The 21741-nt window shown below is 39.8% G+C and overlaps 3 protein-coding genes across 5 annotated transcripts in view; all 3 read left to right on the top strand.

Annotated features, from left to right (window-relative positions):
- Positions 1-4394, top strand: part of LOC140272438 (adenylate cyclase type 6-like) — a 32302-nt gene extending 27908 nt beyond the window's left edge. For both annotated transcript variants that reach the window (XM_072367890.1, XM_072367891.1), the window contains 6 exons: positions 43-72; positions 181-313; positions 636-899; positions 1135-1339; positions 1522-1646; positions 2523-4394. In XM_072367890.1, the coding sequence (XP_072223991.1) occupies positions 43-72; positions 181-313; positions 636-899; positions 1135-1339; positions 1522-1646; positions 2523-2651 (886 nt within the window). In that variant the 3' untranslated portion in view covers positions 2652-4394. The remainder of the gene's footprint in view (positions 1-42; positions 73-180; positions 314-635; positions 900-1134; positions 1340-1521; positions 1647-2522) is intronic.
- Positions 4395-6871: 2477 nt separating this feature from the next.
- On the top strand, positions 6872-16613 carry galnt6 (UDP-N-acetyl-alpha-D-galactosamine:polypeptide N-acetylgalactosaminyltransferase 6 (GalNAc-T6)). 2 transcript variants are annotated; one of them, XM_072367871.1, is made up of 11 exons: positions 6872-6947; positions 7158-7666; positions 8141-8313; positions 11879-12028; positions 12470-12704; positions 12799-12916; positions 13027-13227; positions 13391-13522; positions 13622-13723; positions 13836-13994; positions 16033-16613. In XM_072367871.1, the coding sequence occupies exons 2-11, from the start codon at positions 7185-7187 to the stop codon at positions 16144-16146; spliced, it is 1866 nt and encodes a 621-aa protein (XP_072223972.1). In that variant the 5' UTR covers positions 6872-6947; positions 7158-7184; the 3' UTR covers positions 16147-16613. The 2 variants fall into 2 exon arrangements, with proteins under 2 accessions (XP_072223972.1, XP_072223973.1); XM_072367872.1 differs by lacking the exons at positions 6872-6947; positions 16033-16613 and having other exon boundaries at positions 7134-7666; positions 13622-13761; positions 13836-13911.
- A 781-nt stretch (positions 16614-17394) lies between these two features.
- Positions 17395-21468, top strand: LOC140272425 (glucose-6-phosphate 1-dehydrogenase-like). Its single transcript, XM_072367874.1, has 12 exons — positions 17395-17580; positions 18136-18173; positions 18302-18410; positions 18505-18722; positions 18796-18954; positions 19087-19212; positions 19295-19388; positions 19486-19672; positions 19780-20015; positions 20825-20901; positions 21102-21194; positions 21295-21468. Exons 1-12 carry the CDS (start codon positions 17464-17466, stop codon positions 21383-21385), a joined length of 1545 nt encoding a protein of 514 aa, XP_072223975.1. The 5' UTR covers positions 17395-17463; the 3' UTR covers positions 21386-21468.
- Positions 21469-21741: the final 273 nt, after the last annotated feature.

Raw genomic sequence — 21741 nt, 5'->3', positions numbered from 1 at the left:
TGTGTGTTTTCTAGGCATGACATTCTCTTTTCTTTGCTCCAGACTTAGTTTCAATGAAACTGCAGAACAGCGGTAAGAAGTTTTCACTTATTCTGTACTTGTTAGATTTTCTTTGAACATTTAAGTACATTTTTACTTCAAAGCAAGGCTGTCAGTCATACCTCCTGTTTCCCTCCCCAGCTTGGAGAATGTGACCAAGGTATCCCTAAAGGTCATGACCCCTGTAGTCCTGATGGTTTTTGTTCTGGCACTCTACTTGCATGGCCAACAAGTGGAGTCCACTGCACGCCTTGACTTCCTCTGGAAGCTGCAGGTAAATAAATGGTTTGGCTTTTTAACCCAGAAACAGCTGTAGATTAACTCTTATATAGTCTTAGTGAAGTCTTGCAATAGCATGAATACCACGAGTTTAGTAATGAATGACAATGGCTCAAATCTGCGGCACATAAGCCTTCCCTGTGTGTCAGTAAGGGCAAAAATGAAGAAGCTGAAGTGGAATTCAGCCGTCATAAATTTCGTTATTTGCACCTTTGAAGTGACCTGTCACAGCAACAGCTGTGAGTATGTCAGGAATCTAGTCACCTGACAGAGACTGGGAGATTCTGACAACCTCATGTCTTTCTGTTCCTCCTAAGGCCACTGAAGAGAAGGAGGAGATGGAGGAGCTACAGGCATACAACCGTCGCCTGCTCCACAACATCCTGCCCAAAGACGTAGCTGCCCACTTTCTTGCCCGGGAGCGTCGAAATGATGAGTTGTACTACCAGTCCTGCGAGTGCGTCGCTGTCATGTTCGCCTCCATCAGCAACTTTTCAGAGTTTTATGTCGAGCTGGAGGCGAACAACGAGGGGGTCGAGTGTCTTAGGCTGCTTAATGAGATCATCGCTGACTTTGATGAGGTAAAACAATGAGCGCTTCATAAAAAATAAAAAAACATTGATTGAATAAGGTGTATAATGTATAATTTGATGGCTAAATTAAACATTTATTTGTTTTATGCAGCTAATAATCAACTCTTTCCAGGCTGTGTGTATGTTGTACCACCACTTGACATGCTGTTGACCTGTAACTGAGGTACTGCATTTAATTTTCTTGTTTCCTCTCCTTATGCATGGCTGATTTTTTTGTCTCTAGATCATCAGTGAGGAGAGGTTCCGTCAGCTGGAGAAAATCAAAACCATTGGCTCCACCTACATGGCAGCCTCTGGCCTCAATGACTCCACATACGATAAAGAGGGCCGCTCACACATTCTGGCTTTGGCAGACTATGCCATGAGGCTTAGAGAACAGATGAAATACATCAATGAGCACTCCTTCAACAACTTCCAGATGAAGATAGGTAAGCCTAGAAGGCGAAGGAAATTGATCTTGAAACATTATCTGATAAATCTTCTTTGGAAAGACTTTATTGGGTCAGTCTAATGAGAAATGTATTAATCCGCTTCTTTAGCAACAGCATCAATATTTCCATTAAATGGTGTAACTAAAATGATGGCTCACAGCTATATTATCTGTTCTTAGGGTTGAACATGGGGCCTGTTGTAGCAGGAGTGATTGGAGCCAGGAAACCCCAGTATGATATCTGGGGTAACACGGTCAATGTGGCCAGTCGAATGGACAGCACAGGGGTGCCAGACTACATCCAGGTACCTCCCATGTTCTGGACTCCTTTCAGTAACTGCTTGACAGTTTGGAATTTTATATCACAAGAGGCATTTTGCAATTAGAATTATTGGTAAAAGAGTGTACCAACTTTGTATATCAAAGCAGAGTCTTATCAAATAAGTCTAAACCTTTGTTAGTTGTCGCCCCACATGCAAGACATTGTATAAACACAGCAGACATCTGTCCTCGTACAGACTCCAAATCATTTGAAGTTTTAGGAGTTCTGTATTAAAAGATCAGAGTGGTGACCTTTACTTGCTGAAATATTTTGTTTCAAATATCTACTCTGCAGAGTTGCCCTTGAGCAAGAATCCCCATTACTGCCAGACATGCTGTTCTCTAGCAAAAAAATGTTGCTGTAACTCTGGGGCAAAGTGAGCCTTTGAAAGATCAGAGAATAACAATGCTGCCATCTGTAGTAAAACATGTGCTACTGCAAATGTTGATACTTGAAACTTTTTCTTTCATTCTCCAGTAACCTTTCAATAATATAGTTTATCTGGACAGTTTTTCTGTCTAATTCAATTAAAAATAGCACATTGTGTCTGATGAATTGTTTGTCAAAAATAGTCTGTAGGCGGATGTAGATGAGGTGTAAGTCCACCCACGTTTTTTTCCCTCTAATTTGATTACCAAAAACTTGTGACTTTGATTTTATGTCAAATTACGTTTTTGATTTTGCACAAATAAAAGTGTAATTTGGATGATCTTATTCAAAATCTATTGCTCATGTTGGTCGTCCATATGAAAGGGTTTTTGGAAAATTACTCACTGTGAAATTGGGACTGACACCATTTTATTCTCTGGAAGGGTTGAATGTCTCATGTCAAAAGTGTCAAATGTCTGTTTTCTCCAAGGTGACCACAGACTTGTACCACGTGCTGGTCAACAACGGATACCAGCTGGACTGTCGGGGTGTTGTCAAGGTGAAGGGGAAGGGGGAGATGACCACTTACTTCCTCACCAGCGGTCCCTCGGGCAGTTAACGACAAACCAGCTGACAAAAGAGTTACTCCCACTGCGTTGGTACGGCAGAGACTGCAGAGAGACTGAGTGGTCAGCTCGGTGATGAGCACTGAAGCACGGTGCAAACACTCTGGGGACAGGAGATGGCTATCAGAGACGAGTCTGTCTCTTGTCACATACTCAGATGCACACATGTAGGGTGGTTTTCACATTTGAAGGCTTTTTCTTTTTCTTTTTCAAGCTGCCAGAGAGATAATGAAGCCCAGTTGCCTTAGGAGTGAAGTGGCGATGCTTGTATGTCATAAGCAATAGTACAAGTATTTCATCTGGAGTCATTATTTATTTTTGTGGAAAACAAAACAATATTTCTTAAAAGGAAATATGCAAGGACAACATGAAGGAGGAGAATAACCAAAGAGCAAATGTTTAATATGAAACATATGTTGACGATTCTGTTAAAATGTAAAATAACTTTAGATATTTTATTGCTCTTTTGAGAGCAAAGGCCACGGTAGCATCTCTGTCGTTGACAGGGATGAACTCTTATTTTGTTTTGGACTTATTAATGAAGGAAAACGCACATGCATAGATATGCAAACATATTCAGATGGAATACACAATAACCTTGGTTTGGACTTCTGTGTACCTTATCAGGGCCTTTTAAGTTCCCTCCAGCCAGTGATTATTCAGCCTGGACACAAGGCTGTTTGCAGTTCATTCAAGAGTATGTCTGAACACTTATTTTTGGTTCAAGCAAAAAACAAGGAGTACGAAATGAAGGAAGAACAGTTAGGTTAATGCCACAGAACTGAAGAGAGATTGTTAAACTGCTTTGAAACGTTTTATACAAGTGTGTGTGAGTTCAGTATGTGTGGGTGTGTGGGAGTGAGTAACTGAATGCTAACTGTAAAGGGGCATACTGTAACTTTTCACTGTGAGATTTTTACGATACTGTATGACAATGCTTTCTTGCCAAATTGGTTGCTGCAAGGCATGTTTTATATTAGTCTTCAAAATTGCGTGTCCATTCCTAATTTTTGTGTCAAAATGATCAATTGAAGAAGATTACGTCTACTGCGCCTTTTACTGGGCTATGATTTTGACTGATTTCATTCCACAAGGAATAAGCAATGTTTTTTGGATTGTGTCACAACATGTGAGAGTAAACTGGTTTCCTGACAGCTTCAGGATTACGTTAATGCACAAATTCTCCGTCTGCTTTCTATTGCCTTGATAATATGCAGTAAAAATGTTTGCATACTTCATGGACCAATATTCACAACTTTACACTGCAGTATTTGATCCAAATTTGTGTGCGAGCACAAAGGATCGTTAGCGATCTTTTCACAAAAATTTGCTGTTACAGACAAAAATTTGATTTTTGTTTAAATGAAGACTTCTGTCCACAAAGACGCTATTGAGGAAAATTCCTGAAGAAGGAGCTGAATAACTGAACCACAGACTCGACAGTTTGGTCTATACATTATATTAAGGGATATTTTATTTTTAAATAAGCTTTACACTTGGTGTTTATATGGTCATGATTCTGTCTGAGCCCCAAAGTGCTGCCTTCATAGGCAGCAAAATAGATCATCACACTGGCTTGTCTTTATCTGTCCTTACAGAGGAAAGGTTTAGTAAACACTGTTGCATCTTCCTTTAAAATATGTCAGAGTTTAACAACTACAGTAGTGCAGTGATCAATTTCGTTAGATTTCTCAATGATTGGAAAATCAATAAATGTTTTTGCATTGCTGTGTTTAGTTTGTTTTCTGATCCAACTTTCATTCTGTAACAAATAAAAACAGTGAGCAGTTTTTCTTTTTCTTTTCCACAAAACAACTTTAGGTGCTATTTGTTAGCTTTCATTTATCTCTCATGTCAATCAGCAGCCTGCAATCAAGATTGCACTGTGTGACAGTAACCTGAGAGAGGTGCCCATCTCCTTTTCTAAAAAACACAGTCTACAGTTTCAAGAGGGTGATACAAGAGAGAGTATTTAATTGCTTGCACATGAATAATGGATTTCTGTTGAGGTTATTGCAATGTTCACTTACAGCGCTATGCTGATCATTAATTAAGTGACATAAATTCCTCCTAATCCCTGATGAAAAAGCACTAATGTTACCATAAAGGATACATGATACATGGACATGTGTTGTATTGAACTGTATTTTATTCACTGGTGTTTTCTGACATCTAGTTGTATATTAGTAAGAAAGCAGTATAATTATACTGTCCACTGACAAACCACCTTTAGACACGAAATCGGTAATAAGACAACAATTGAATGAATCCAATATTTCAATGTTACCAAAGACTGAAAATGATCGATGTAGTAAAACAAGTCAAAGCTGTCATAGTTAACTACATGTTTCTTATAAAGTGAGCACTGAAAATATACATTTTCTTTTTTTTATCTAAGAAAATCCATGCTTGGATCCTCTGGGTCCCAACTGGGATCTCTTTGCAGTATCTAAGTTTTAAGAACAGAAAATAAGCAATTTAAAGGAAGAAACATAACTTTTTACCTCCACAGAGAAGTGTTCCAGTTACTTTGTCATGTTGAAGGGGCCACGTTTCCTCTCTGTTTAGGCTCATTTGCCCCCTTGGTGGGGAAAATCTCCACAAGTCAACACACATTTCTAAATAATTGTCTTTATCCTATGATTACACATTACCATATACAATCAATGGTCTCATCCAGGAAGGCACTGCCCTCATCCATAGGCCATCAGCGTCACTGAACTGTTTGATGACTATGAAATGTAGATCGTATGCTGATAAAAAAAATTGAAGGATGTCTATGAGACTAATGGGAGAAGACGAAAAATAATAAAGTTATGTTAAGCAAATCCGTTTTTAAGGTTTTCACTAATGATGAGATATCAGAAAGTTGAAGGATGTATTTAAACTGAACCATGAACCCTGACAACGTTTAATTATATCACATGTATGTGTGTATTCGTTTATCAAAACGTGTACAATATTTCAATACAGGAACTGCTCGAGCACTGTACAATGGAAAGCAGCCCTCCACGTGATACACGGAATTTACTTCACTTTAGGACGCACGCGACCAGCAGGGGACTCACTTTAACTAATTATTTGAACAAATGGCACCTGTTCGGTTGAAAGCAAATAGTTCGGTGTACTCTCAGTTCCACATTTGGCTTCTTCAAAAAGCTCGAAGACCATAAACGTGCTGGTTTGGCCACTTTACATTAAGAAAGAGGATTATCTCTTCCGCCGGGACCAGTTTAGACGACAGCGGCGACTACTCAGTTTTAGGTAAGTGGCGGCATCTCATAGAGTTGATATATGCTCTGATATCCTGTTTGCAGCGTCTGATTGATTGTCTGCGTGTCTTCCGCAACTGTCAGATATGCTGTTTCAGATTCAACTAAACAAGCCATGTGATTTATTGTGATGTTGCAAACCCGTAATAACTTGAGAGTCAACGAAAACAGGATGTTTGCGGCCAACTCTTCATTAATTTTTTTCATTTTTGTTGCAGTGCGTTCCGCTGAAGGCCTTTGCCGCATTTAATCGATCGCAGATTATCACAGTACTTCAAGTTGTGTGGATCATTTCTAAAATGAGCATCCTTGTGCCTTTCAGTAAAACTAAGTGCGCAAGGTGGAACATACTGGTAACTTTGCTGTCAGTCCAGATGTGCTGACATAATGACTTAATTTTGACAGTCATGTGTCACGACTCTGGCTGTCCATAAGAGACAAACCAGAGTGGTCTGTTGTTTATCTTTTCTGGAACACCAAGAGTGTTCTCTTGAATCAATTATGAATGCAGCTGGCTTGAAAATAAAGTAAATTAATTATGACCAAGTAAGAGTGACTGTCTTACTGAACAGTGATCACTTAAGGGCATGCATATGTCCTCCATTGCAATATATCCAGTTTCAAACAGCAGGAAACAGCCGCCTATTGTGCCCAGGCTAGTTTCAGTTACGTCATGATCCATGTAGCAAACTAGTTCCTGTTGTGGAGGACAACTGATTATTAATGATAAGGTGCATATGATGGAAGGTGTGCGTGTCACATATTAACTGGCACAGGGGCTGCAGGTTGAGCCTGTGGTGTCACAGCTCACCTGCTGCCACGTAGGTCCTGGTGGACTGTGGCCAGAGCAGGTGAATTCAGATGTTTGCTGAGGTGTGGTGTGTTTGTTCAAGCTCACCACCTCCCTGTTCTCTCCACTTGTCTCGTGGGACTGTTTCCTAAAGAGACTGCAAGGGAGGAGGAGCTGGGTTGGCCACATCACCAGCTGCTATGACACTCGTAGAGACGCACACATCGGTTTGAGAGATTTGCCTCATTGTCATTTGCTGTTTACTGAAGGAAAAACTTAATAAATGTATACTTAAAAAGCATATAAAGGTAACAGGGGAGCATCCTTTGATTGAAGTATTTTTCAAAGCTAGACTTAACTTTACCCATCAGCGCAGACACAAAGCAGTCAACCTTTCTGTTTCTTTCAGTTTCTTTTCTCCTTTTTTTGTCTTACAGAGGTGAGAGCATAACCCATCTTGAAACATGCGTTTGTTTTTTCGCCGCCGTATGTCTCTTCTAAAGCTGGTCCTCCTTGGGGGGGCTCTCTTCATGGTGACCCTCGTGGCTCTCCAGAGGGATGTTGGGTCATCACCTGGCGGGGAACCCTGGCTGCAGGACCTAGTGGACAAAAGGAACAGGGTGATTGTCATGGTCCGTGATGCTGTGAACAACATTGGTTTTCAGATCGGAGCGCCAAAGCCGCCACCGCTGCAGGAGCAGCCCACCCAGAATATAAACTGCCCCACTGGATTTTACACTCAGGCTGAACTCAAACCTCACATGGAGAGACCGCCTCAGGACCCACAAAGCCCTGGGGCTGATGGGAAGCCGTTTCAAAAAGACCACATGACCCCTGAGGAGGAGAAGGAGAAAGAGGAGGGCATGACGCGGAATTGTTTCAACCAGTTTGCCAGTGACCGGATCTCGCTCAGCCGTAGTCTTGGAGATGACACAAGGCCTCCCGAGTAAGCTAGTTTTCTCAGAATAATCTTTTATAGTCTGGACTAATCACTGATTTACCAACCAGAGTATGACACAAGCCAGATAACGCTCTGTTGCGGTCATAAGATCAACTGTTTACTCACCATTTCCCTTGTAAATCCGAGTGTAACAATTATAACTAAATTAGGTCTTCTTGGCAAGCTCTGTCCTGGATAATTGAAAATACTCCCACTCACTGGAAAAATATTTGTCCGACATGATACTCAGACAATCTGATACTGCAAACCTTCACATCTCTCTTTCCAGAGTTTTCAATTGGCTTTTAAAATGAGCTGTTTTTATTTTGAAAGTGTGACTGACCTTGAATACCTGCAAACAGTGGTCTATTATGCTTGGCTGTGTGAGACCTTGTGTGAGTTTCTTTTCGTCAGATATGCCTCTACCTCAGACACATATCTTTTTCTCTCTTTGCCTTTGACGTGGTACACCTGACCCAGGTGTGTGGACAGAAAGTTTCCTCGCTGCCCTCCTCTGCCTACCACCAGCGTCATCATAGTCTTCCACAACGAGGCTTGGTCCACTCTCCTCAGGACAGTCTACAGCGTCCTGCATACATCTCCTGCCATCCTGCTCAAGGAGATCATCTTGGTAGATGACGCCAGCACTGCAGGTACATACACTGATGACAAAACATACACAGACAAATTGCTGACAAGTGGTTTGTGATAATAGAAAACAATAAGAGAAGTTTAGTACAGTTTGATGGCCTTTTTCTTCCGTATTTCTGTGCAGAATCAGGCAGTGTCTGAGGAACACAGTTGAATTTCAGCACTCTACTAACGCGTTGAGTGCAGGGAAGGGAAGGGATGCTTCTAGTGATGACGAAGTGAGTGTAAGCTGGGGGGGGGGGTTCAGAAATGCACACCAGAATTTATTAGACCTTTATAAATGCGTCATGTCCTCCCCAGATTTCACAAATTTCAGCCCAATAGTTTTTGTGTATTGCTGCAGTCAGACAAGTGGCACAAAACAACGTCAGTACAACAAAATTTCAGGAACAAGCAAAGTGCTGTAATAACCATATTATACGATATGGGTGGACTGGTGTATAGTTAGTCATTTCTGTGCCACAACTGATGTAATCGTATAACAGTTATTTGATTGCAAAATTTTCAATGAAATTTAAACTTCACGTTCATGGCAGGAAACTTTGTTCCAAGGCTAAAATGTAGACATGTTTAGAAGATGTCTGCTATCACTTTTTGCTGATATCTGTTGGGCTTTGTTTTACTGATATTTATTCACTTTAGAATCAATAAGGTTTTGTGGGAGTGCATGCTCAGCTTTCTTAAATGTACTCTTTACAAAAAATTCCCCAACTTGATATTTTTTTCATGTTATATGTTTGGATTTGCTAAAAAGTGTAGCTGTTTTTTATGTCCAAAAGTGAAGGGTTTCACTTTTTATGAATAAGTCAGCAGTGTTTGTTTTTTGTAGACCAGAACAAAATGTTTCTGATTTTGTCTCCATAAGCCTAAATGCATATAAACATCTAGCAGCAAGCCTTTTTGTCTCACTCAGTGCCAATATCTAACTCAACTGGGAGTTTGTGTTTTTGATGTGAACTGTAGATGTTGGTAAATTACCTTTGAGTTTTCTTGTGCTATGGAAAGTGAAGACTGCTTTAGCCTCAGCTCCATGATTCTCATGCGATCTTCCGTGTTTGGAGTTAAACTCTAACTCAGATCTTAAGCTAACACAGAAGTGCCCTGGTAGCTGAATGATAACACCACATGGCTTTAAATCCTAATAGTACTGTTCAGTTCCTACCAAAGGACATGTATTACAATTTGTATTCTTTTTTTGTTTGTTTCATTTCAACTGTCTACTTTACCAGTGTCAGTGGTCCAATTCATGCAAAAAAGCCCCAAAAAAATATTTAAAAGAATCTTAAAGCAAATCATCTGTGAGTCAGTAATTTGGCACATTGTCCTTTACACAGTTAAGACTATTAAGCAAGAAGGTTTTTCATATAGTGCTATTACACATCATGTATCATCTACCAGCATTCCTATAGTTTAAGATCATGAGGTTATTTGCAGTCATAAAGAACACTTTACTGGTACTTCAACTTGACACAGCAGTTCCTCCAAATTTGCAAATGTACTTCTTCTTTGATGCTTCAGCTGTTAAAGTCAAAACTGGCACTTCCTAATAGGTGCTTGTGGTTCATCATCACAGAGCAGCTTCTAGGCCAAAACTGTGAACAATTTTGACAGCCAGCTAGTTAAAATTAAAAAAATAAATCGCATTCAGTTTTTTTTAGGGTGTCATTCAAGTCACCGCATTGGCTTTAATGATCTTTGAAGATTACTTAGAATTGCATGTCTTTTAGCATTTTTAGATTCTTCTCACACAATAGCAAGTAAATGGTAAATGGACTTGTATAGCGCTTTTCTAGTCTAACTGACCACTCAAAGCGCTTCACTACATGCCGCATTCACCCCACTCACACACACTCATACAGCACGTCTTAAGATACACATAACTACGTGCTTTCTAATCATTCACACACATCCATACCCCCAATGATACACTGGGGGGGCAACGTGGGGTTCAGTGTCTTGCCCAAGGACGCTTCGACATGTATCCTGGGGAAGCCAGAGTCGAACCACCGACCTTCCGATGGGCGACTGCTCTTCCTCCTGAGCTACAGCCGCCCCACACAATAGGATGGTTTGACAAAACTTGCAGTGAGAGTGACATACACAGAGACAAGTGTCAAATAACTGCTGTCCACATGCAAATTTTCTACATGTCTACTGCTAGCTAACATGGAAACAATGACTTTGACTTGCAAATTGTGTAATAAATGATTTTATAATTTCCTCAATGTAATGATTATTTTTTTTTTTTTTTTTAAATCTTCACTGCCACTAGTTCTGCACATATACACGTTTTCACGCTCTGCATGCATGAACTGTGTTTTCCGTGTACAAACAATGGAAATTACTGGCTAACAGCGACGATGGTTAATGCGTTAAGTGTAAGAGTCGCTCAGGCACAAAAATAATTTATCAACTGAATTTCTTTAGGTGAGATGAACCGATAACATTTTCTGATAGAGGGAGAGGTCTTTCACTGCATGTATTGATTTTATTATTTGAGATTATTCATTTATATTCTTCTGTTTCGATAACATACCAGGTCATTGCAACCGCAAGCGCTTAAATAGAACGCAGTTGGACTCCTGCTATTGGTTCTTAAAGACATTGCATCTCTCATCTCATCCAAAACATTCATTAACTTTTTGAGTTGGTTACCTTTTACAGACTAACTCAGACTGTATTTTTCCCTACCAGGAGGCTGTTGGTGTACAGGGATGCATGATATTTAGATATGAATGTATTTTTTCGTTGTTCAAGTTTTTCCCTAATGAAGATCCAAGTTGGATATTTTCAGTTAATATCTTGTACATATGTATATAAGTGTGTGGGTAACCGCTTCTTTCTTTCTTACTTGCTGTAACCCTGCATTTACGTGTATGTGACGTTTACATAACTACCTTCTCCTTTTACCGTCTTGGAATTTCTCACCTTCCACCAAATGATCCTTAAAGAGTGTTAATCCCTTAAATGCACTCTTGAATGTTAATATGATTTAATGCCTGACCAACACTCATGAGTAAAGTAGGTGAGGATAATCGTGCACGCTGTTAGATTTAGAGACCATTTCAAGATTAGGTATTTATTAACATTTTTAGTGGCTTATAAATATCCTGTCGGTTATTTCTGTTAATGTGCTGCTACCCTCAATGGTCTGTATGTTTGCTAATACACCCGAACTTCTCTTTTAGCTATGAGACTGGCAGCTTTCTGTTGCACCATTTTTGATATGTGGTTGGTGGATTGGCTCATACTGAAACTGAAAAGAAATACTGTATGTTGCATTCATTGTGGTCACGAAAACTTTTAGAGGGGAAGTCTGACCCAGTTTTACCAGCAGCCTTTCCGCTTCATTGCTGCTTCTTCTGGCAGTGGTCTCATGGGTACAAATAGGATGAGTGTTTGACATTTTCGTCTCTGGTGATGTCGGGTGCCTTATGCAGTGCCAGGCTGAGTTCTTTCACAGATAATTTTTGTTTGTAAATTACAAGTATGTGACCACAGTGACATCAGAGTGTACCCTCAGCACGAGACGACACTGATACAAAAATGTGCTTTTTATTTCTGCAGAGCACCTCCAGAGTCAGCTGGAATTGTTTGTTCAGCAGCTGAAGATTGTCCGTGTGGTCAGGCAGGCGGAGAGAAAGGGCCTCATCACAGCCAGACTGCTGGGTGCCAGTATCGCTCAGGCAGAGGTGCTCACCTTCCTCGATGCACATTGTGAGGAAAGCCACACACAAAACATAAAACAAGAATATGCAAGTTACAGCAGGTATTATAAGCTGCTGTGTCAGGCTCGGGTTCAAGTTTAATTAGATTCTATACCTGTGCTTATCTGCAGCTGTTGTTGAATTTTTTTTTTGTGACGCATTATTAATGGATTTCTTTGCCTAATGTAGTAATAATAAGATCCAGTCATCCATAGTTAAAGTCTTGAGATATTTAAAATGGTTTTCTCTTTAACAAGATACTCAATAAATATGTCAGTAAAACCTGCTTCAATGGGACATATCAAATCTAAATATCTTTTATAGCCAGAGTATAATGGAAGAAAATGGCATGCTTGAAATAGAGTCATATTTTATTTCTCTGGTGTAAGCAAAACTTCTACTTAACCTTTTTCGATGTAACAGTCATATCAGACCTTTCCTTCCTCTTTAGGTGAGTGTTTTCATGGTTGGCTGGAGCCCCTCTTAGCTCGCATTGTTGAGGAACCCACTGCTGTTGTTAGTCCAGAAATCACCACCATTGACCTAAACTCCTTTCAGTTCAACAAGCCTGTGGCCACTAACCGCGCTTATAACCGAGGTAACTTCGACTGGAGTCTGAGTTTTGGCTGGGAGGCAATCCCTGAAGATGCCAGGAAGCTGCGAAAGGACGAAACCTACCCTGTAAAGTAAGAGGCATTGTATTGTTTGTTTTACTCCAAACATTAACTCTTAAATCATTTTAATACCTAAAGCTTTGCTATCTGCCCATGAAAATCTCAGAACGCCTGCTTTTGCTGGAGGCCTGTTCTCAATCTCAAAGACGTATTTTGAACACATTGGAACATACGATGACAAGATGGAGATCTGGGGCGGAGAAAATGTAGAAATGTCATTCAGGGTCGGTCTTTTTCATTCTTTTCTAATCTCTGCATTCATAGTTCCACACATTACTCAGTCAGTCTTGTTATGATTTTGTCAGTCTTAATGCTTCCTCTCTGTGATTTGAAGGTGTGGCAGTGTGGGGGTCAGTTAGAGATCATCCCTTGCTCTGTGGTGGGCCATGTCTTCCGCACCAAGAGCCCACATACCTTTCCCAAAGGCACTGAAGTCATCACTCGCAATCAGGTGCGCCTTGCTGAAGTCTGGATGGATGACTACAAGAAGATTTTCTATCGCCGCAACAAGAATGCTGCAGTTATGGCCAGTGAGGTGTGTTCTCAAATGTTAAATAGATCTAGTGTAATTACTCAAGCTCACTCTGTCAGAATGTGACTGAAATTTATACCCCATTGCTTCGAAACTCTGATATGATACTCCTAAGTGGTTGTTTTGGTTTGTCAGAGTATTAACTACACCCCTCTCATGGTTAAAGAATAAGTATGGAGACATCTCAGATCGACTGAAACTGAGAGAGAGACTTCACTGCAAGAACTTCACCTGGTTCCTAAACACAGTCTACCCGGAGGTCTTCATTCCAGACTTAAGTCCAGAAAAATTTGGAGCAGTGAGTCACGTTTTGTGGACAGTAACAGTATAATACACTGCATATAATGTGTAACTTGGGTTGCTATTTAATCTTATCTTGTGTTCTTGTTTGCACCAGATAAAAAATTCAGGATCTAACACCTGCCTTGATGTTGGAGAGAACAACCAGGGTGGTAAACCTTTGATCATGTACACATGTCACAACATGGGAGGCAACCAGGTAAAGTAATTCAGACTCCTCGGTGTGAAATGAAGAATGTAAGTTGAAGATAAAGAATTTAAGTTGCCCTCTTTGGCAGGGGAGTTTTAATTGTATGTATGTGTATTTTTAGTACTTCGAGTATTCATCTCATAAAGAACTGCGTCATAACATTGGAAAGCAGCTGTGTCTTCATGCCACAAACCAGCCAGAGCCAGTGAAGATTGAGGAGTGCCAGCTGAAGGGGAAGGGTACCAATTTGGGCCCAGAACAGGAGTGGGTCTTTACAGAGGTAAGGAGGACCTGAAGCTTGCCTTACAGTTTCACATATTGCCTAATGGCCTGACTAGGTTTATGGGTGGATAACTTAATCTTTTAGGTCTCAGAGGACACCTACCAGGATTTCAACTTTGATTTTTAGCAGGTAGAGCTGAAAGTTGATGATATGTGGTCTGATGATGGACAACCTCTTGTCACCCATCTAAAATGCGGTCACAATGTAAATGTGTCACACAACTGAAAATCAATTGATTTTATTCCAAAGAATTTGCTTTGGAGTTTAGCTTGAAATTAAGCTATTTTAACAAGTGTTAAGGCACATCCCAAAAGTTATATTTCACTGTTCATCAAATTGTGGTTTACACAAAAACTTGATTTCAACGCCTTTTATCTTTCATGTAAATTATGAAAATAAATACATGTTTACTATGTGCTTATAACAAGAACTTTGAAGATGTTTCACTTCATCATTAAATAAACATTTTTCCATCAATTTGTCTGTTCGCTGAGAAGAAACTGAGAACTTCCTGACTTCAATTATTCTTGTTTTGAAACCTTGAGTTTATTGTTTGGTTGGGTGTTGAAATGTATCTTTTTTTGTACCCCACCCCTTGAACTGTCACTTGAGAACAGGTATGAGCCATTAAAACAATCTACCTCCACAAATGCTCTTACCAATCACACTGGTTTAACTCTCTCTGAGGGACCTCCAGTGGCTAACACTCCAACTACTCCAGCCGCTCGTAGGCGGACAGGACGCAGAGGAAGCTTGATGATTGAGGAACCCTATCATTACAGACTACAAACCATGCCAGAAACTTTGGTGTTATATTAGATGCTGACTTACACTTTGAAAACCAGATTAATTTACGAACTAAGTTGGCATTTTACCACCTAAAAAATATCTCAAGGATTAAGGCCTTATATCTAAACCAGACCTGGAAAAACTTGTCAATGCTTTTATCTCGAGTAGACTAGACTACTGCAATGGGTTTATACCGACCTTCCAAAGAAAACCATCCAAAAATTACAGCATGTTCAAAATGCAGCTGCACAGGTACTCACAAAAACCAAAAGATACGACCACATCACACCAGTTCTCAGATGGGTTCTCACTGGGTTCCTCTGTGTGAGAGAGTTGAATTTTAAATTAATTTGCTGGTCTACAAGTCCCTAAATGGTTCTGGGCCCAAAATACCTGCTAAATCTTCTTATTCCCTATCAACAATCAAGAACCCTTAGGTCACCTGGAAAGGGACTGATAATGGTTTATAGTCCTAAGACAAAACATGGTAAAGCATCATTCTGATATTGTGCTGCTTATTTCTGGAACAAACTCCCATAAATACTGAGATGTGCCCCAAATGTTTCTAATTTTAAATCAAGGCTCAAAACATTCTTGTTTTGTCAGGCCTATGAAATGTGACGATGGGTGCCAATGGTTAGAGTTACAGATACTCTTTATTATTATCTCCTTTTTACTTGTCTTATCCTTTTTACCAAAGCATTTTATTAATTTTATCTTGCACTACCTCTGGTTCCGGCTGAGTAGATTTTACAGAAGGTTTATGTCTTGTTTTGTTTTACGTGTCTTTGCACGTTTTTATCTTTTTATCCTTTCATCCTTTTATTCTGTTATTTATTTTCCTGCTATGTAAAGCACATTGAGTTGCACTTGTGTATGAAATGCGCTATACAAATAAAATTGCCTTGCCTTGCCTTATGTATTAGATCTAAAGTGAAATGCAAGGCATGGATCTGATTGAGATTTTAAGGGCACTACAAGTGTCCATTGCATAATGGCCACTGCACATAACTGTCTCTGCAATGGTCACAACTTTAGCTATGTATTGTAAGCATCAATGTAATTTAAAGTTGTGTAATCTTCTCATCAAGCTCTTGGTAAAAGGGGTACATAGGTATTCATAAGTGCTTGTCATTCTGATGTCTAACTATTAATTTACCTTTGTTAAATACATACAGATGTTATACAGGACAGTCTGCAGGAGAAATCTGGTTTTGATTCTTTTGTGTGGTATGTTTATTTCTAGGAGCATCTTCTAAAAAACCCCAGCAGTGGAAAATGTTTACAGCTAAGAGGAGATGTGATTCAGATGGACCACTGTAATGCTGCAGATCTCCACCAGCACTGGACCTTCAGTTGACCTACCACACTGCTCAGCCGTGACCTTAGGCACCTTGTGTCCACCCTTCTCTGACTCAGCACCTTGGGGCCAAATCAGCGCTGATCCAGTGGGACCTGCTGCACAGCTTTGGGCATTTGGCCAAACTGATAACCAATGAAAGATGGAGGACAAAGTAAAGACAATCGCATATGTTGAAAACCTTTGGGTTGGGATGGTCTTAACTGTTTTTAATTTTTATTTATGGAGAAAACTCAGGAAAGAGATTTGTCAACGGTTGGGGATCTGAAATGTATAAACTTTACAATTGGGAGCTTCACCACAAGACTGTGAGCACTTGTTTTACACTCTAACTTAAACAATTATTATTATAGGGAATTTTTTTCTTTGTTTTTTGTCTGTCTGAATGTTGAAAAGTGTGACAAGTCTTAGTCGAGAGTAAGAGATGTCTATTTTTTAAATCAAATGGGTTTTTAAAAAGAATAAAAGTCTTTGTTGTTTGGTTGATTAAATGACCATTTGTTGTCAATACAGGACAGATATTTGTTTTCTAACACCTTAATTATGTAGAACACCAGTTCTGAAGATTAATACTGAATTTTGTGGGATTGTAAACAACATCATTGCTCTACTATGAAATGATCTTGCTTCTGATCCTAAAATGTTCCCCTTTTTTTTGTCTTGGCTGGTTAACGCTTACTATGAATCAATATAGTCTGCTGTATACTGAACTAATGATTTACTTGCTTTGTTTACTTATAATACAAATATGAATTTTCTAATATTTAACACGACAGTGGCATTGACAGTAGTTACTAGCCTGAAAATGCTTCATGACACAGATCATTCCTCATTTTACAATCTGTAAAAAAGTGCCCAGCCAGAGATTCTGTACTGATAGCAACTCTTTCTGCAACAAAGTGTACAGAGTTTCTTTGTCAAAGGCACCTCAGTGTTTGCACAACATTTATCCAAGGAGTGGTCTTGGAGCAAGGTGCATTCCAGACGATTGTTTTCAGCCCTGTCTGAATAGACCTGAAATGTAAGTTAAAGGGAATGCACAGGATTGCCAAACCTGTTGTGACGAACTGTGTTGATTTGATCACCATACACACCCTGTCAGATTAAAGGCTGAGTGAGGTTGTACAGTCTAAAATGTGTGTAGTCAAGGTGACAATAAAGGATTTTTTTTCAACAATAGGTGGCAGCACAGAATCACTGAGGTTTTTCTGCAAAGCAATGATGACAATTGAAATTTTACCATGCAAAGTGTACCATGTAGCCGCTGGTAAATGAGTGATCACTGTAGGGACAGACAGAGAACAGATTGGCAAGACGATGAGCACTGAAGCCCTGACACGTTCTGATGTATTTGGACAGCTCAGGAGGGAGCTATACGGAGAAGAACCATCAAGTCATTCTAAGACACACATATTCATCATTCTGGGCGCTTCTGTGAGTACAATCTTCAAACTTCCTACAACGTGACAATATTACCTCCTTCATTTTAAAATCAGGACTGCTTTCCACATCCATCATTACCATGATTTCTGTAGTCAGGTCTTATTTTTGGACCTCTTTTTACACTAAATTCCAAATAGTTGTAGATGAGTAGGCATCCAACACAAAAAGCCTCACTGAGGAGAATTTCACTATGATAATTACAGATTGAAAGACCAGGGAATGACGGCATGTTGATAAAAAAAAATGTGCTGCATCTACTTTTTTCTTTGTCAGGCTTAAAAAATGTGGGATAATTTTGCAGTCTGAGACAAATTCTCAACACCTAAATGGTTTTATCTGTCTTTTTTTTATGTAACCATCTTATTAAAGTGTTAACTCGTGCAAATAGAATGTGTTGCACATAGTTTTTTTTTTGCACATTGCTCAAGAGATATGCTCACTTCTCTTCACTGTGGACGCTTACTTGTACTTTGTACTTGTGGTTCTTTACTGTCACAATGATTAGCAGCAGAGGATCGATCTTGTTTTGTTTCACTATTTGCACAGGGAGATCTTGCTAAAAAGAAGATATATCCTACTTTATGGTAAGTGAAAAATTTATCACACTCACCAACAGAGCTGAGTTGTTTAGTCACCTTTTACGCCGAGAAGTTTGACCCTTTGGCCAAGTGTTCTGCTTTTCTGCTTTTGACTCACTCTATTTATTGTTTAGGTGGTTATTCAAAGATGGCCTGCTTCCAGATAACATACACATTGTGGGTTTTGCCCGGTCTAACCTGACTGTGGAGGACATTAAGGCTGCATGTCTACCTCATATGAAGGTAGTACATTTAAGGCTCCTTGTTGGGTATCTGAGACAAGATTGTGGATTGTTCAGAGTGTTTTCAAAAATAATTCTGCCACTTTTCCCCTTAGGTCACTGATGAAGATGGTGATGGTTTGTCGGCATTCTTCAGTAAGAACTCATACCTGAGTGGCAGATATGATGATGGCAGCTCCTTTGACCAACTCAACAGGCATTTATCATCTCTCCCTGGGGGAACAAACACCAACCGACTCTTCTACCTGGCTCTGCCACCCACTGTCTACCACCAAGTCAGCGAAAACATCAGCAACCACTGCATGAGCCGCAAGTTAGCATCTGTTCAGACCTAAAAAATGATGAAGCATGTTTGATCACATACTAATCAGGTTTGTTTGTGGCAGTGGTTGGAACAGGGTCATTTTTGAGAAGCCTTTTGGTCGTGACCTCCAGAGCTCACAGGAGCTGTCAGCCCACCTATCTTCCCTTTTCACAGAGGACCAAATATATCGTATAGATCACTACCTGGGAAAGGAGATGGTCCAGAACCTCATGGTGCTCAGGTAACTGGGTGGAATACTGTATCAGAAATATAAGCTTAACGGTTTTATTTGATTGCTTAATTTCAGGAGAGCTTTTTACAGTTCAGATCTTCAGTCCTCTACTCGAGAAATATTTTGTTTGCTCACTTTCAGGTTTGGAAATCGCATTTTTGGGCCTATATGGAACAGGAACAGTGTAGCCTGTGTGGTCCTCACCTTCAAGGAGCCCTTTGGCACACAGGGCCGTGGAGGATACTTTGATGACTTTGGTATCATTAGGTGAGGACTGGACTGGTACACTCATTGTGTCACAGTTACCCTGAAAGCTTGTTTTGATTCCAGTCCTTTCCTACCAATTTAGAGATGTCATGCAGAACCACCTGCTCCAGATGCTCTGTTTGGTTGCAATGGAGAACCCTGCTTCAACCAGTCCAGATGATGTGAGGGATGAGAAGGTAACATCACGGATTGGAATTTTCATGTTGTTGTCAATGACAAGTCTATCAGGTCACTGCAATGGCGTTTTCCTGTTTTTCTTCATTTGAGCTACAGGTGAAGGTGTTGAAGTGTATAGCTCCTGCTGTTATGTCAGATGTGGTGCTTGGTCAGTATGTTGGTGATCCTGAGGGGGAGGGTCAATCAAAGCTGGGTTACCTTGATGATCCCACAGTACCTAAAGGCTCATGCACTCCAACCTTTGCCACTGCAGTGCTCTATGTCCAGAATGAAAGATGGGATGGTGAGGCTGCATTCCAGCTTGCTTTTTCTTCACTTTACTTTTTTGATTTTCATCTGATGCTTTTCCACTCATCTGTTCACAATGTATGTCACTGCATTATCCTTCAGGTGTTCCTTTCATTTTGCGTTGCGGTAAAGCTCTAAATGAGCGGAAAGCAGAAGTACGTCTGCAGTTCACTGACGTGCCAGGAGACATCTTTGGCGGACGCTGCCAGAGGAATGAGTTGGTTGTGCGCGTGCAACCGGATGAAGCCATTTATCTGAAGATGATGACCAAGAGGCCTGGGGTTTACTTCAGCCCCGAGGAGACTGAGTTGGATCTCACTTATAAGAGCAGATACAAAGTACTTACAGTATTCTAATTCATCATTCAGACTGATAGTCATTTAACTGTCAGTCCAAGGATTTTTGCTTGTTCTTATTCTTTCTTACATAAGTTGGTCACTTTATAATTTCAACAGAGGTGTCTTTATAATCAGCAAGGGAACCTTGTGTGGGAATGCCTCAAGAATCATTTTAAAAAGTTGATGTAATGTAGCATGCAGTGGCTCAGAGCAAAACTCAGCATGGGACAAAACACAGTGACAAAAAACAAAATACTATGAATTTTTTTAAATGATGAAATACATAATACAGACATACAACATACAGCTGTGTTGTCTCTAAGTTATAGTTTGTGACAAAAGTAAAAATCTCTGAGGAGAAAATGTATTCTATTATAAAGAGTATTTCAACAGCATTTTTTGAGGATGGTGCAAAAGAAGAAGATATGAGTGGAGGAATTAGTGTTTGTGGATGCTAATTTGTAAGAAGTTTGAGGGTACATATTATCTAAATAGCAAATAATGTCTGTTACATAATGTAACAACAGACAGTGGAGGGTAAATCGACATTGTCAGTAAAGTGAAAACACAAAGAGGACATGCAATTTCAGGATAGGCAATAGCAGAAAACAAGAAGTAACACTGGTGAGGTTTTTCCAAGATGGAATAACTGCATCAGTGTCTGCATATGAAAAACAAAGGTTTTCAAAGTGAAAAGAAATGGATTTGTTTTCTCCTGGACATTTATTGTGATCTAGTTTTGAGAATCATGGAAATTATATTTGCTCAGTCTCTGCAGCATCATTTTAACAGTTGACTTGTATTTGTAGAACTTGAAGCTCCCAGATGCATACGAGAGGCTGATATTGGATGTGTTCTGTGGAAATCAGATGCACTTTGTCCGCAGGTTGGTAGAATGATTTACAGTAGTTAACTGAGAAAATGTGAAAATGTCTGGACAATTATCTGTTTAGCTGAGAGTTGTGAATAGAAAACCAGATTCACAAGACATTCTTGTTCCTCTTTTGTGGGACAGTGTTGACAAAGGTCATGAATATTTTGTCATGAAGCATGTTTTCAACTGAGCTCCTCCCATTTCTGTTCCAGTGATGAGTTGCGGGAAGCCTGGAGGATCTTTACTCCTCTGCTCCACCAAATAGAGGCAGAGAAGAGATGTCCAATTCCTTACAAATATGGAAGGTAAAGTCTGTTTTATGGGACAAAAATAAGTAGATAATGCATATAATATCTTATGTTGCTCATTATTGCTCTTATTGTTTTGCTTTTGTTGTGTCCAAAGTCGTGGTCCAAGTGAAGCAGATGATCTTGTAAAGAGGGTGGGATTTCGCTATGAGGGAACATACAAGTGGGTGCAGCCCCACACTAAGTGATGTTTTATGCCATATGCTCACACATGCTCATGAAAACCAATGTATAAAAGTTTACAAACAATAAAGTTTACTTTAGTCACTGATGTATAAGTTTGATTTTGTCTGCATGTACAAACGAAAGCACTGCTTCTTATCTCTGAATCACACAGGAATGCACTTAGAAATAAAAATAGTTACTGCCTGATTTGCCACATGCATGTGAGATCTCCCAATAAATCACTCTTTTATCTGCACTCTATCTGAGAACACGAGAGCAGAAAAGCCATTGCAATAATATCCAATGGATGTAGCGATATGTTTAGAATGTTTACTTTTAGGGTCACTTGAAATTTAAGAATAAAAGCTTGTTCTCTACT

This window comes from Leuresthes tenuis, unplaced genomic scaffold (assembly GCF_036924035.1).
Source record: "Leuresthes tenuis unplaced genomic scaffold, fLeuTen1.0.hap1 SCAF_16, whole genome shotgun sequence".
In the NCBI taxonomy this organism is placed as follows: domain Eukaryota; kingdom Metazoa; phylum Chordata; class Actinopteri; order Atheriniformes; family Atherinopsidae; genus Leuresthes; species Leuresthes tenuis.
The sequence above is the reverse complement of the archived record's forward strand: the minus strand, read 5'-3'. Positions and strand labels throughout refer to the sequence as shown.

Coding starts and splice junctions, on each gene's coding strand:
- galnt6 (XM_072367871.1), top strand. CDS start 7,185: ATGCGTTTGTTTTTTCGCCGCCGTATGTCTCTTCTAAAGCTGGTCCTC. Junction 12,029..12,469: donor CACCTTCCTCGATGCACATT/GTGAGGAAAGCC, acceptor CTTCCTCTTTAG/GTGAGTGTTTTCATGGTTGG. Junction 13,995..16,032: donor AGGAGTGGGTCTTTACAGAG/GTAAGGAGGACC, acceptor GTTTATTTCTAG/GAGCATCTTCTAAAAAACCC.
- LOC140272425 (XM_072367874.1), top strand. CDS start 17,464: ATGAGCACTGAAGCCCTGACACGTTCTGATGTATTTGGACAGCTCAGG. Junction 18,723..18,795: donor AACCACTGCATGAGCCGCAA/GTTAGCATCTGT, acceptor TGTTTGTGGCAG/TGGTTGGAACAGGGTCATTT. Junction 18,955..19,086: donor CAGAACCTCATGGTGCTCAG/GTAACTGGGTGG, acceptor GCTCACTTTCAG/GTTTGGAAATCGCATTTTTG.